We start from the raw sequence: 15,312 nt of genomic DNA on the forward strand, positions 1-15,312 counted from the left end.
CTAAAAGAATGTCTCCCCGTTCACAAAATGTGTCAAAATCTTTCGAACATGCCGTTGCGATGCGACTCTGTATTTTTGTAGTATATAGGGCTTAATTGGTTAACGGTACATTTAAAAATCTGCTAAATCTGCAACGTATAACTAGTAACTACAGCTGTCAAATAAGTGTTGCACTAAAAACATTGAAATGCTCAATACTTCTCTACTGCTGGGCGGTGTGTTGGTGCTGTGTGAAGCGCCAGTGGAAGCTAGTTGACGGCATCAGAAATGACAGGCTGATAGAAATAGAATCAACATAGTTTGGTTTATAATTGGAAGTGAGAAATCACAGCTTCCCTAAACCGCAAAAGTCGCATTCCAACGGTGGAGAGTAACTAAGTACTTTTACTCAAGTACTGTACTTGAGTGCAAAACGTCTATTTGAATGCACTGTGCGCTTGTAGATCAGCTATTTTTGACACATTTTTAAAACTTTAGAAAAAACTTGGTTCTTATTTTGATGCCTCAAGTAAAAAGTTGCAATACAGGACTTTTACTTGTATTCACAGAGTATATTAACAGAGTATATTTCTACATTGTGGTATTTCTACTTTTACTCAAGTAAAAAAAATAAATCTGAGTTCTTCTTTCACCACTGCATTCCGAGTGGTTTCTTTATTGTGCACGATATCAATTACATGCACGTTTTCTGCTTTTAGCATCATATTAGATTGGAGACGGAGCAGGCTAGCGTCAACTATCATAATAATTGCGAACGCGGAAGGAGGCGCGGCGAAGCCTCCGCCCAAGTGGAGCCTACTATGTAACTCGGCTCCTTTTGTGTCTCTGTCTGTGTGCAGTATGTGTGCAGCCGCGCCCCCATGTGACTCACGCTCTCATTGGCTCGCGCCCCCATGTGACTCAAAACTCCGTGACTGAAATAGCAGCTGCACTACCTGTGTGCAGCCGCCAGAGTGCGCCAGAGTTCACTACTACAGTGTGGCTGAAATATAGAACTGCGTTCGCTTCCAGCGTTCGTGCGTCTTACTTGTGATAATAATAGCCATGGTTGAATCCTGGTTTAGAAGCAAGACCTCAGAGACATAGATAGTTAGTTAAAGTTTTACTAGACAGTGGTGGACAAAGTACTCAACCAAGTTTTCAAAAGTACAAATTACAAAGTACGTAACTTGTTTTATATCAATGTATTGCTGTATTGAAATTTAGAAATGTTTCAAAAATAAAATGGGACATTTTCAGAAATGGTAATGAAAAAATAAAATGAAATACAAAATAATAAAATAATCTACAAGCTCACAACATGTTGAACCGAAATAGAGCTTAAGTGGTTTCTAATACATGTTTTGTTTTGTACATTTGAGTCCCGGGAGTGCAGTAAATGCAGTGGAGTCAAACTTAGTATTTATCTCTGAAATGTAGTAGAGTGAAAGTCAATTCCCCCCCCCTCCCAATAAATACAAATTCAAGTAAAGAACAAGTTACTCAAAAAGAGTTCAAGTACACCACTCAAGTAAATGTACTTTATTACTGTCCAGCACTGCCTCAGCAGACGGTGTTACCTCACACGCTTCTGCGTTGTAAATGGTTGATGAGAGAACAAAAAAAAACGTAAAAGTACAGTAACACAAAACATCCTCTGAGGTTTCTGGCAAAGAGCTGGCCTCTCGCCGCTTACAAACAATGAACAAAAGAAAGACGTAATTCCAGAAAGGGTGTTTAATCAAAGCCCTGAAACCCATGTGACCAGCGGGAATGAAAGAAAGGTGCATTATTATAAGTCATTAACCGACATCAAGCGGTTCTTGACCCAAATCGACCCTTACGAGGGTCTGTAAAGTTAAATAAGCACTGAGGATTTTCACAGTGTAGATTGGGGTTCTGGTATAGTTACGTTAAGTGATTCTTAACCTTTTTAATTTCAAGGTTAATTTCCAATGGTGGTCCTCGAGGGGGGTCCAGGGGGGTCACCAGCAAAATGAGTTTGACCACTTTTAACCCTTTAATTTTATGCTTCGGCTATTCAAAAATATTGAACAATTAAGAAAAACTTGGAATAATTGTGAATTTTTTTTTATCACAAAATCTTCTCTTATGGGGGCCCCTGGCACAACATAATTTCACCTTAGGGGTCCACGGCCAAATACATATCAATTTAGGGGGTTCGTTGACATGAAAACATTTGAGAAGGAGTGACCTACATGCAGCTCCTAGCTCGGTATCGGATGATGTTTGTTTGGGTGGATCCGGTTACAGATCCAACCTGGCATGGGTCCCCCGCTCCGCTCTGCTCCAGGCTTCACGCCCTGGGTTTCAGGGACACACGCATGCAGCTGTCTGTCTTGGCCTGCGTTTCTCTTCAAGAAAAGACTGCATGCACCACTGCAAGAGCAGCCCCACTCCACTTCATGGTCCATGGACCTTCTAACGTCAGAAAGCCTCCTCAGATATGTGGGTGTCGATCCCTCTAGTCAGGAGAGGCCGTGTGTGTGTGTGTGTGTGTGTGTGTGTGTGTGTGTGTGTGTGGGTGTGTGCGTGCGTGTGTGCGCCTGTCTGTCTGACTGACTGTGAAATGATTGAGGCTCATTTCGATTTCGTCATACGAGAAAGGACTGAATTTCGTAAGCGAAAAACATACTGCGCTCGCTGAAAATCTGTGATTTATTGGAAAATGCAGCACGTTTCTAGTCCGAGGTGTGTTTTTTGTGATGTCGCCGTATGACAAAGTACAAGTGGGTAGGTAGGTAGAGAGAGAGAGGAGAGACAGACAGACAGACAGACAGACAGACAGACAGACTGTGTGTGTGTGTGTGTGTGTGTGTGTGTGTGTGTGTGTGTGTGTGTGTGTGTGTGTGTGTGTGTGTGTGTGTGTGTGTGTGTGTGTGTGTGTGTGTGTGTGTGTGTGTGTGTGTGTGTGTGTGTGTGTGTGTGTGTGTGTGTGCGTGCGTGCGTGCGTGCGTGCGTGCGTGCGTGCGTGCGTGCGTGCGTGCGTGCGTGCGTGCGTGCGTGCGTGTCTGTGTACGCACGAGCACATGCACGTGTGCACGCGCTCATGTTTCTGTCATTTGCTCTGTTAGGGCGTGTGCCTCTATCTATGCGATTCTGTCACTAATCCAGCCAGCATTTTTGCCAGATGTGTGTGTGTGTGTGTGTGTGTGTGTGTGTGTGAACTAACAGCTGTGTGCTCCCACTGACGCGGCTGTAGGTTCTTCAAGACGCCAGTGAGCAGCCAGGGGCGGAGCCCCATGCCACTGGGGGGCGGGGCATGTGGGGTGTGCTGAGGCGTGGCGCCAGTCAAGTCGTGTTCTCTGATCTCTCCGAGGTAGCGGCGGCGTCACCTTTGATGGCCTCATTTACACCCTGTCGTTATGACGGTGTCACTCACCGAAAATAGCCAATGTACAAGCTCACAACGCTTTGCATCGCGTTGCAAGGCTATATTTAGTGTTTTTTTCATATCTTAATACTTTACTTCATCATATGACAGTGTCACGTAAAATTTGCGAAAATAGCTGTTCTACAAGATCAGTTTGTATTTGAAAGTCAAAGATTTTGAATGACTCTATGATCTATAATGATATGCCCATCCATTGGAACAGAGGATTTGTTTTTCCATTTCCTGAAAAGTAACTAACTGCACGATGACACAAGTTAGAATTCTGGACAAAGGGGGGAAAACCTCTCCACTCCACTTGTGTTTGAGGCCCAGTAAAAAAAAGATCAACCATTAACTGTGAGTCCTTGCCTAATGGCTGAACCTGGCTGTGGCTTTGAACTAACATGGCGAAATAAGCGAATGGCAACCATGATAATAGTTTTAGGCAATGGTTCTCAAAGTGGGGTCCTTGAGAGGGTTCCAGGGGGTCCCCAGTAAAAGCATCAAAATCAGTTGAATCACTTTAACCCTATATACTGTACTTTATTTGGGGACGGGGGGGTCCTTGACAGGGAAAGATTTGAGAACGACTGGTTTTAATTGTTGTTGCCTTGTGTTGCATAATAGAGTCATAAACACAAAAATACATCCTGCCTGACAAGACCAAGGATTATAGATTTGATTTGAATACTCTGGACCTTTATCCGTACAGCATGTGGAGGACGAGAACAAAACGGACACCACCTTACTGGTGCATTTCTTCGGGAAGAAAGGCAAGGCAGAGCTGAACTTTGAAGACTTTTACAAGTGAGTGGAAAAAATGCGATGCGCTTCAACAAACAAAGTGAAGTCGTACTGTGTAACTTCTTCAATTGAACAAAAGTTATTTTTGATGTCGTCTCTGTCGGGGGGAAACCTCATTATGTCTATAACTGTTACTTTTCAGGATTCAAATTCAAAAACAGCAAAAACACATCGCTTTGCGCCGCATTTCGAGCTTGTGGATCTGCTACTTCATTGCACTTAAATGCATTCATTTACGAAAATAACACAAAAAGCCCTGGATATAAGAGGTTTCTGCACGACAACGATGATGTAATCTTTCACAAGTATATTTTTCACAATAAGCATGAATGTTTTTTTTTCTTTTCTTTGGGCTATATTTCCTCATCACTTCTGATGACACTCAGATGACACGGTGGTAGCTTCTCGCGTACGTCTTGTCGCGCGTGCGCGTGCAATTTAGATTATTATTTACATTCAATTAAGCCCTGTTGTGAGCTTGTCCCATTTAAACATGTTAAATGGGGCATTCTGCATAATGAGTAGTTTTGCGTTGGTACTTCAAGTATATTTTGATACCAATACTTTTGCACCTTTACTCAAGTAAGTAACTTGTAACAGAGTATTTTCTACCTTGTGTGGTATTCTCCCACTCTCCTCCAGGTTCATGGACAACCTGCAGACGGAGGTTCTGGAGGTCGAGTTCCTGTCCTTCTCCAAAGGCCTGCCCATCATCAGCGAGGAGGACTTCGCTCAGATCCTGCTGCGCTACACCACCGTGGACAACGTGGATGCCTACCTGGAGAACCTGAGACACACCATCCAGGATGAGAAGGTATAGGAGAACCTTAGACACGCCATCCAATATGAGAAGGTAGAAGAACCGTAGACACACCATCCAGGATGAGAAGGTGTTCCACACTCCACGGCCCCTCCTTCACCCTGTCGTTTGCCCTGTCTTAACCCATTCAATCCGGGAACGCATCTGTGTCATTTTAAGATTTCTTTGGATATTCAAAAATAGCAGATCTACAAGCTCATAGCATGGCACCGAGTGCCGCGCGGACCCCCATCTCGAAATATTTTGTTCCAGTGACCCACCAGAAGCAAAACTTTGAGTTACAAATGTTAGCTTTAAAAAATATATACAGTATTCAAAGATTTTAACACATTTTCACGATTAAAAGAATAAATAACAGATATACAAGCTCGTAGTGCGGCACTCGGTGCCACGCTATGAGCTTGTAGATCTGCTATTTTTGAATAGCCAAAGAAATCTAAAATGACACAGATGCTAGGCGTTGCACCTACTGTAGATAATCAGATTTTTCTTTTTTTGTAACTGTCGCGTTTACTGTTTGATGATATCAAGAAAGTAACTTCACATGGTATGGACTGCAGCACACTTAACCCACACATTCACACAGCCAGCCAGGACACAGCCAGGGGAGGAGCCGGGGATCGAACCAGGAACCTTCGGATTCCAAGCTCTAACCTCCTGAACCACTGGCGCCCCGAGTATACTACACCAAATGCTTCCCCAAAACCCCCTCTGGCTGTTTGACACACACACACACACACACACACACCCTTGGAGAGGTTCTGAATTAGCTGCTGAGTGAAACTTTAATTTGTTTTCTTCTGGGAGCGGAGTGCCGACCCGCTCCTCATCCGCGCTGAGGAGCCTGTTGCTAGATCTCCATTGACTATCAAGTGGGTCTCATCGTCGGGCTGAGAGATATTTTATGGCCCTCGCCTTGTTAAAACAGCAAAGCGTCACACGTTCACTCATTGCTTCATTTGTTAAGAAGGCGTGTGTGTGTGTGTGTTTGTGTGTGTGTGTGTGTGTGTGTGTGTGCTCGTCGCGGGGGCCCCCAGGGGCCGACAGGAGAAGCTAGTAGCGGCGGCACGGTTGACTGGAGATCAATGGCAGCAGTGTTGCTACTGAGATGTTTGAGCGTTCATCTGGTTTTGTTTTTGTTTATTTAAGTGTCAGGTTAATCTGCCTTAGAAAAGTCTGCAAACGACCTGACCTCTTCCCAAAAGATACAATACACACACACACACGCACACACACACGCACACGCACACGCACATGCACACGCACACGCACACACACACACACACACACACACACACACAGAAGTGATCACAATCAGCTGAATCACTTTAACCCTATTTTAAGCATTTTGAAAAATCTTGAAAACATTTGAAAGTTTTAGATTTTTTTTTTCTTTTTTTTCTTTTTTACATACATCTTCTCTTCTGGGCGTCCCTGGCACTAAATATTTTGAGATGGGGGTCTGCAGCCAAATATATATTAATTTATCGGCCCTTGACATGAAAATGTTTGATAACGAGTCACGACTGTTTGAAAGATTTGTCTGTCTGAAAGTCTTCACCAAGATAAACCGAAGCATGAATTATACATTTGCTTTTTTCTGCTACTTGTAGGTAATTTCTCCCATGTTTGTGTCCTTTGCAGGGTATCACCTTTGAAGAGTTCAGGACCTTTTTCCAGTTCCTGAACAACTTGGAGGACTTCACCATCGCCATGCAGATGTACAACTTTGCCAACCGTTCCGTTGGTCAAGGTGAGTCGGATCACCTGAGTTCACTCCAGTGCGCATAACTCGCTACATGTTTTGTGTGGGATTCTAACTTGTGAGCCACACAAGGGTACTCAGGGTACCATTGTCCGTCTGTCCGTCCAAGACTTTGGTCCCAAACAAGATATCTGAACATCTAATGGAGCGGTTCCCAACCTTTACTGCATCAAGGCCCGCTTGAAAATCTCGAAAGTGTATGTGGCCCACCCATCTAACCACTTAACCCATTAAGACCTGGAACTGGCGCTTTATATTATGCTCGTGCGCCTGGTGGGTTTCAAGCGTTAAGCTCCTTACAACGTTTTTTTTTAAAACCTTATAAAGTCAATGCAAGCTTCCATGGAGCGAAAAGGCGAAAAAGCGTCCTTTAATTATTCGGAACGAGTCCGAATTGTGCGTATATTCGCATAATCGCCGGTGTGTAATGACCTATAGTCTCTTTTCTTCCATTGTAGATGAGGTCACAGCTCACCAAAAAGCTTTGGGAAACGTTTTAGTCTTTTCTCCTCTTCTCCTGGTCTTAGACGAGTTCACGCGGGCGGTGTTCGTGGCCACGGGCCTCCGGCTGAGCCGCCACGTGGTCAACACCGTGTTCAAGATCTTCGACGAGGATCACGACGGTCAGCTGGGCTACAAGGAGTTCATCGGCATCATGAAGGACCGGCTGCACCGCGCCCAGAGGGTGAGAGGCCTCTCCCGGCCGTGCCGGGGACATTTAAATGTTGTTTCTCATGTTTACGACGGCACGCACAGGTGACGGGGCAGATATGGACACCTTTAGACAGACCAGAGCATTGGTTCCCAAACGTTGAAATTTCAAGGTCTCCCCTTAACTCTGACAGTATACAAATGGAACCAAATGGACCCTAACGGGTCCATTTGGTTCCATTTGTATACTGTCAGAGTTACAGACTCGTAAGGGTCAATTTAGAGTGCAGATAGTCCCTAGAATCCACTTTGAGAATCACTGGACTAGAGCATTGGCTCCCAAACTTTTTCAGCTGAGACCCAGAAGATAAATCTGGTGACTCCCTGGGAACCAAACGTACCAAAAAAAAACATAATGAATTAACCACGAATTAAGCACTACTTAACAGTGAAACTAGCCGATCGACCATTTCCACAAGTTTTTATTTATTTATTTATCGATATTGTAAAATAATAATGATAATACAAATAATTACTAGTGGAGAAAAAAGTACAATATTTGCCTCTGAGATGTAGTACAGTAGTAGTATAAATCATCAAGAAATGGAAATAGTCAAGTAAAGTCAAAGTACCTCGAAATTTGACTTACTTTACAGTACTTGAATAAACGTACTCGGTTACCTCACCTTACCCCGCCATGTGTGCCATGTTTCTGTTTACTGACATGACTGCCATAGGGGGTGATGTTTGTGAACTTGTACCGCCATCTAGTGTGTCTACGGTAGAACAACAGCCTTAGTTTCATTGACTCCTCTCCCTCCTTACAGTGTGTGTTTCTGTCTCTCTCTGGTTCTCTTTCCCTTTTTCACACATACATACACACGCACTCACACACGCACACACACACACGCACACACGCACACACACACACACACTCACTCGCACGCACGCACACACACACACACACTTTCACAGGGCCTCAAGGTGGATGAGAAGTTCACGTCTTTCAAGTCTTGTATGAAGAAGCAGCTTTCAGGCAGATAGATACGGATGGGTACGTTGCTTTGTATGGAACACACATCTAGACAGACCACCGTGCAGTAATACAGACACGTACACACATACAGCACAGCGTTGTTGTCAGGTATAAGCCCTAAAAATTTCAAAAACTGTTAGTTTTTTAGTTTTTCAGGAAATGAATTCGTTTTTTTTACCTGTGTTCCATCGGATCCAATGTAGTTACTATTTAGTCACAAGCTCTTGTTAATGCTTTTCATTGGTTCCATATTTATAAAACCCAAAGACACACTTAACCACTTTCAACCCTTTAAGACCTGAGGCGATTCTTAAAAAAATAAAAATCCCAACAGTTTTTGGAAAAAAATCGAAAACATTTTTTTCCAAGATGTTTCAAAAAAAGCAGATATACAATCTCAAAGCGCGGCACCGAGTGCCTTTGGAGGTACACAGATGCTAGTCTCTCCTCAGAGACTGTTTAACCCCTTAAAACCGGACAAAGCGTCTGTGTTTTTGATGTTTGCGTTGGCTATTCAAAAATAGCAGATATACAAGCTCACAGGTCTTATTTAACCAGAAGCACAGAAAATGTCTTCCTTCCCCACCTTCACTTCCGTTTCTCCTTTGCAGTTTGCATAAATACAGCTCCTGTAAATTAAATTGGTCGATGCTTATCGAGCTTGCTGCTTAGCAGAAATTGAATTTACAAAATATATATTTCAAAGGTCTTTTCCGTGAACGGAAATGACTAAACGGATGACAGCATCCTGACGCAGCTTTGCGAGGTGCAGTTACAGACAATAGATATATGCATGTACAGTATAGATAGGCTGTTCATTGGAGTGCACTAAATTGGAGCTGGGAAATAGTTTCAGTGTCTTCTTAAAGGGACTACACCATGAATTTAAAAAATAATAATAATATTTAATATCATATTGTTTATGTCCCTCAAACGTTTTTCAAAAGGTTTGAGCCTAAATCAAGCCTCAGATATACTCATTCCAACTAACTTCTCTCTGGTTTATAAAGCACTTTCACCTGCAATACCACATTGTCCTGTTTGGCACAAAAAATAAAATAAGAAAACAATAAGAAAAATAAAAACATTTAAAAATATATATATATATCTTTTTTTTGGTTGGAACTGAAAAACGGGAGGAATTGTTCCCTGACGTGACGTAGGCACAGGGACCAAATCAGTTTGGCCTGTTTTTAGACCAAGCCTGAGTGTTCAAACTGGGGTATTTTTTAGGATAGAAGAGAGGTAGGGGAGACCAAAAACACACAAAAAAGAAGAAAAAGTTAAAATTCATGGTGTAGTCCCTTTAAGTCAGCTCATATCAGTGGCCTTGTGGTTAGAGTGTCCACCCTGAGATTGGGAGGTGGGGGTTTCAATACCCGGGCCGGGGCACACCAAAGACTATAAAAATGGGACCCATGCCTCCCTGCTGGCACTCGGCATCAAGGGTTCGATTGGGGGTAAGTCCCTGCGACATACCAGCATCATGTCCAGGGGGTGTACTTGTACATCATGTCCAGGGGGTGTACTTGTACTTCAAGCCGCCTCACGCTACAGAAACAAGAGATAGGCTAATGCCCTGTGGGCCTCATGGCTCGGCAAGGCATACTACTACTACTTATATAAGACATGGGTGTATTTCTTGTGGATTCATGGCAAGCTGCCATTCACAATAGGGTGACGTCTTTGACAGATGGCCCAAGTGGCCAATGCAGTGTCTATGTGTCTCTACTGTATGTTACAGACAGTGTAGCATTGTTAGATTGTGGAAGAGTTGTCTAGTGGTTGAGAGAGTCCACAGGCGCAGCAGTGTGACAGTAGCGCGGTTGACGGTGACACGCCCTGCCCTGTTTCCTCCACAGCATTGAATTACACTGTAATATTAACGACCAATCAGGTGCTACCAGACACCAGCGTCGGTCTGCGTACAGTTGATAAGAGCCGTGGGAGCAGTGGAACACGGTAATGCTGAAACAGGCCTCTCTGCTCCAGGAGCTGAACGTGTGAATCTCTGTGGTGGATTTGAACACACAACACGCCTTGCATACTTGACTCTCCATGCACGTAACAGAACACACATTAACCCATTCAATCCGGGAGCGCATCTACAAATGTCTTCTCAATCCTAACTGGTTTCTGAAAAACGTATGTTGCTAATATACCAGTGGTGCTCAAACTTTTTCATGTCAAGGACCACCCAAAATGATATGTTTTTGTCCGCGGACCCCCCCTCCCCCATCTCAAACTATGTAGTTCCAGGGACCCCCAGAAGAAGCAAAGATTTGAGTTACAAATGTTAGCTTTAAAAATATATATATTCAAAGATTTGCACACATTTTCATGATTTTCAAAAATATTTTATACTTTGGCTATTCAAAAATAGCAGATCTACAAGCTTGTAGATCTGCTATTTTTGAATAGCCAAAGTATAAAATAATGGTTAAAGTGTATTAGAATCTAAAATGACAGATGCTTTAACAGGTTAATCCAGAGTCTATAGCCTCAGTGTATCCTGTCATAACAGCCTTCAGTTAGACTTAGCGCGAGGAGCCAAAGGTTCTACGCGGTTGCAATCAGGCAGACACCTTGGATCTCCATATTTAAAACATACGTTTTTTTCGTCCTAACTTACCGACTTTGTCGCGTTACGGTGTCAAACAAAAGGAGGGAAAATATCAGGCCTACCGGCTCACAGACAACGCGCCGTATTGCGATGCGTTGTGAGCTTGTAGATCGGCCATTTACTTTTTCTATTTCAATGTTAGGAAAATGTTCGCCTGTAACGACTTGCCCAAAATAGGGAGGGCAGGTTGAAGTGTGGCTAAATGAAAAGTATTAACTACTAGAGCTTGTGACTAAATACTGACTACATTAGATCCATTGGAATAGGGTTACATTTTTTCAATTTCCTGAAAAGTTACTGTTTTTGGACATACAGTACAAGGTGTGTGTGTGTGTGTGTGTGTGTGTGTGTGTGTGTGTGTGTGTGTGTGTGTGCGTGTGCGTGTGTGTGTGCGTGTGTGCGTGTGTGCGGTATACACGTATATACAGTATATTCCCACATATATAATAACCCGTCCATTGCTGCAGCCTGACTATACATCTTGTATGACTGAATTGAACCATTGCTATCGTCCTTTGTGTGTGTCGTCACCAGGTGGATGAAGGCATCATGGCTGCCCTTCTGTTCTCGCTGTACAACTGTAAAAAACGCTCCGTCACCATGAAGAAGAAGTAACAGGATTATTTTGTATTATTTTTTTGGGGGAGGGGGGGGGGGGGGTGGCAGCAGCCAGGTGTCACCAGGAGGCCGGCAGCAACACGCTGGCACGGCAGACCGCAACGCCACGTGTCTCCTTCCACTGTCTCGCAAGTCTTAACCCTTTAAGACCGGGAACGCATCTGTGAGTCATTTTTAGATTTCTTTGGGCTATTCAAAAATAGCAGATCTACAAGCTCATAGCGCGGCACCGAGTGCCACGCTATGAGCTTGTAGATCTGCTATTTTTTTTTTAAATCGTGAAAATGTTTGCAAATCTTTAGCTTGAATATATATATGTACTTTTTTAAAGCGAAAGTTTTTAACTCAAATCTTTGCTTCTGGGGATTTTACAAATGTCTTCTAAATCCTAACAGTTTTTTTTTCCTTACGTTTTTTTTTTTACTTATGTTGCTATATTTTCAATGGTTTTCAAACTTTTTTCATGTCAAGGACCCCCAAAATAATATGTATTTGTCCGCGGACCCCCTCCCATCTAAAAATATTTTGTTCCAGGGACCCCAGAAGCAAAGATTTGAGTTAAAAATGATTTGCACACATTTTCAAGATTTTTCTAAAAATAGCAGATCTACAAGCTCATAGCGTGGCACTCGGTGCCGCGCTATGAGCTTGTATATCTGCTATTTTTGAATAGCCTAAAGAAACCTTAAAATGACACACATGCGTTTCCTTCCCGGCCTTAAAGGGTTAAAGGAGAAATGAAAGGAGTTTAAACCAGCGATTCCCCAACCTTTTCTGGATCCGGGCACACACCCATCTGACCACTAAACGGCTGCTGGCGTGTTAGGTGGTCAGATGGGTGGCCCGCGTGCATTTTCAGAGCATGTTTTCATTGTAATGATCATTCGATGGATTGTGTTGGATCAGTGGAACTGGCGTAGTATACTTTAAGTTCCTATTTATCGGTGTGAGAAAACACCTTTTTCAAGGTTTTAAAGAAAGAAAATACCATGATATTGTTTTTTACATACATCTTTTAATATTCATGTGATATTATCATTAAGACCTTAGTGTTTTGCCAATTATTTGGGGGCCCTCTGGCAATATCCTCATGGCCCTCTAGTGCAGGGGTAGGCAATTGAGATAAGCCTAGGGCCAATATCACTCCCAGACATTCCATCGCGGGCCGGGCCTCCCCGCGAACATGCACGCGCACAACACGCGCCCGCGCGCGAAGGCGCAAAATTTTTCGGGTCTAATTCGGGTCTAACTCGGTCTAATTCGGGTCTAATTTGGGTCTAATTCGGTTCTGTTTGACCAATATAAATCAACATTTTTTCCGGTTTAAATATCAGCACAGGCGATTTTTCTGGTGATTTTTTTTTTCTTCTCCATTTTCCTCTAATCTAGCTATAAAATGTTATAAATCCTTTAAAATGCATCGTGTTTATGAGTGCATGATTTCAAAAGTGGGTTCAAAATCAAAAAATATTTTTCTAAAAAAAAAAAAAAAAAAAAATTCAAATTTTTTTTTCTTCTCAAAATTATCTCACGGGCCAGATATTATTTCTGGGGGGCCAATTTCGGCCCGCGGGCCGCCTATTGCCGACCCCTGCTCTAGTGGGCCCCAGTCCACAGGTTGGGAGTCGTTGAGTTAAAATAATGAATTGTATCGGATTTACTTAATTATCAATCCAATCCGATGGAATAATCCTTGTTGAGCTTTGCACTATATTCTAGCAGTCTGATGTCTCCTTGTCCAAAGACAAACTGTTTATTGATTTGTTTGCATAGAATATATTTCAGAAGCAATTAAATGAATACGATTATATTATTATTGTAGTTTGTTTACAAACATAGCAGGGTGTTAATTACTTGCGTGTGCCAGTGACTGTCTTATACAGTAATTAACCATATGAACCCTAGCGTCCCTATTCTGGGGCAAACACTCTGTGAAAATAGCGAGATTTGGTGTAGAGGGAAATAATTAGGGGGCCTACTATAGAGCCCTGGTGTACTCCAGTCAACTAAGTATATACGACACGGTTTTAAGTGGTCTTTTTTATGCTCTGTTGTACAACAATGTATCAATCAGGTCTTTATCCATTGACGTAAACAGGCTTGGTGTTGCGTGTGTGTGTGTGTGTGTGTGTGTGTGTGTGAGAGAGAGAGTATTGTTCAGTGTGATTCTGTGTGTAATCTCTGTACAGTGTTTATTGGGTGTGTATTGGTGTGTGTAATCTCTGTACAGTGAGCACATTGCTAACATACTTTGTCCTCCTCTGCTCGGCTCGCCAGCCTTCTTCTCCTCCTCCTCGTGCAGATCAGCTTACAAGAACCCCCCCCCCCCTCTCCTTCATCTCTCTCTCTCTCATTCTCTGTCTCTCCTTCCTCTCTCCCCCCATCTCTCTCTCCTTCCCTGTCTTTGTCTCAGTCTCTGACTCTGTTTCTCTCTCTTGCTCTCTCCTCTCCTCTCCTCTCCTCTCCTCTCCTCTCCTCTCCTCTCCTCTCCTCTCCCCCAGTGGGTTGCAGCTATACAGTATATTCTCAGAAACCCCTCAGAGAACCAGTGGATCTTCTGAAGGGGTTCAGTCTAGAGCTATATGGTTCCACAACTACAGGCAGCTAAACAGTCTTTATTATCATATTTGGGGATGCTTTCAAGAAAATGATGCAAAAATACTCGAGCCATAAATGAAAATGCCACCCCCAAGGCATTGAGGTTAAATGATAGTGTTTTTATTTACAAGGGCAATAGATCGTCTCTGTCGGGTCGGAAACCTCATATGTCCAAAACTGTTACATTTCAGAATCCAAGTTTAAAAAAATGGCAAAAGTAGCAGATCTACAAGCTCGAAACATGTCGCTTCGCGCCGCATTTCGAGCTTGTAGATCTGCCACTTTTGATGCTTTTGTGTGATGAAAATATGGAGATAGATAAGAGGTTTCTGCCCGACAGCAACGATATAAACATTATGTGGGTTGTCTTTGAGGAGCAGATCACTGCACCGTAAAGCTCTCAGCAGCGTGTTCAGACTGGCTCAGGCCTGGTTTGCAGCGATGCAGTGAACAGGCCCGCTTGAACATCCTGAGCTATTCATCGAAAATATATCGAAACCCATATTTAGAGCCAATAATCGACTTCATCTTGCTCATGTAGCTTAATTTATATATTCTTTGTATTCACATGTTTTAATTTGTTGTATATCAATGAATCAACAAAAAAAGTCTTAAAGATTTTCTACAATCAACCAAATAAGTTAACTTAACCCTGTATTATACTTTGTTGTACAACGGGGGGGGTGCAAAATGAGTGAAAATAGCCGACCTACAAGCTCACAACGCGTCGCGTTGTGAGCTTGTAGATCTGCTATTTTCATTCATCTTAATCAAGGTCAAAGTTTTAAATAATCGTGATATTGATTTTGAATAATATTGCCCAGCCCTGTCCTGATCCAACGTCCTCATGTTCTCTGCGTGTGGAGGATATATGGGCTTACCTATGAGCATTTGACCTTGCATGAACCCTGGTGTCCCTATTCCGGGGGCGAACATCTGGCAGTCTGACATCTGGCAGATTTACAAGCTCACAACGCGGCTCGTGACACAATCAGCTGCTTTTGGCAAAGAGATTTGATGTAAG

At 43.0% G+C, this 15,312-nt stretch overlaps 1 protein-coding gene across 2 annotated transcripts in view; it reads left to right on the forward strand.

Moving 5' to 3' along the window:
- Positions 1-11,753, forward strand: part of micu3b (mitochondrial calcium uptake family, member 3b) — a 31,204-nt gene extending 19,451 nt beyond the window's left edge. The window contains exons 9-14 of one of the 2 annotated variants that reach the window (XM_084041557.1): positions 4,086-4,180; positions 4,820-4,991; positions 6,642-6,750; positions 7,290-7,447; positions 8,389-8,479; positions 11,607-11,753. In XM_084041557.1, the coding sequence (XP_083897683.1) occupies positions 4,086-4,180; positions 4,820-4,991; positions 6,642-6,750; positions 7,290-7,447; positions 8,389-8,457 (603 nt within the window). In that variant the 3' untranslated portion in view covers positions 8,458-8,479; positions 11,607-11,753. The remainder of the gene's footprint in view (positions 1-4,085; positions 4,181-4,819; positions 4,992-6,641; positions 6,751-7,289; positions 7,448-8,388; positions 8,480-11,606) is intronic. The other variant, XM_084041556.1, reaches the window with a different exon arrangement.
- Positions 11,754-15,312: the final 3,559 nt, after the last annotated feature.

This window comes from Gymnoscopelus microlampas (genome assembly GCF_963454915.1).
Source record: "Gymnoscopelus microlampas genome assembly, chromosome: 18".
NCBI lineage: Eukaryota > Metazoa > Chordata > Actinopteri > Myctophiformes > Myctophidae > Gymnoscopelus > Gymnoscopelus microlampas.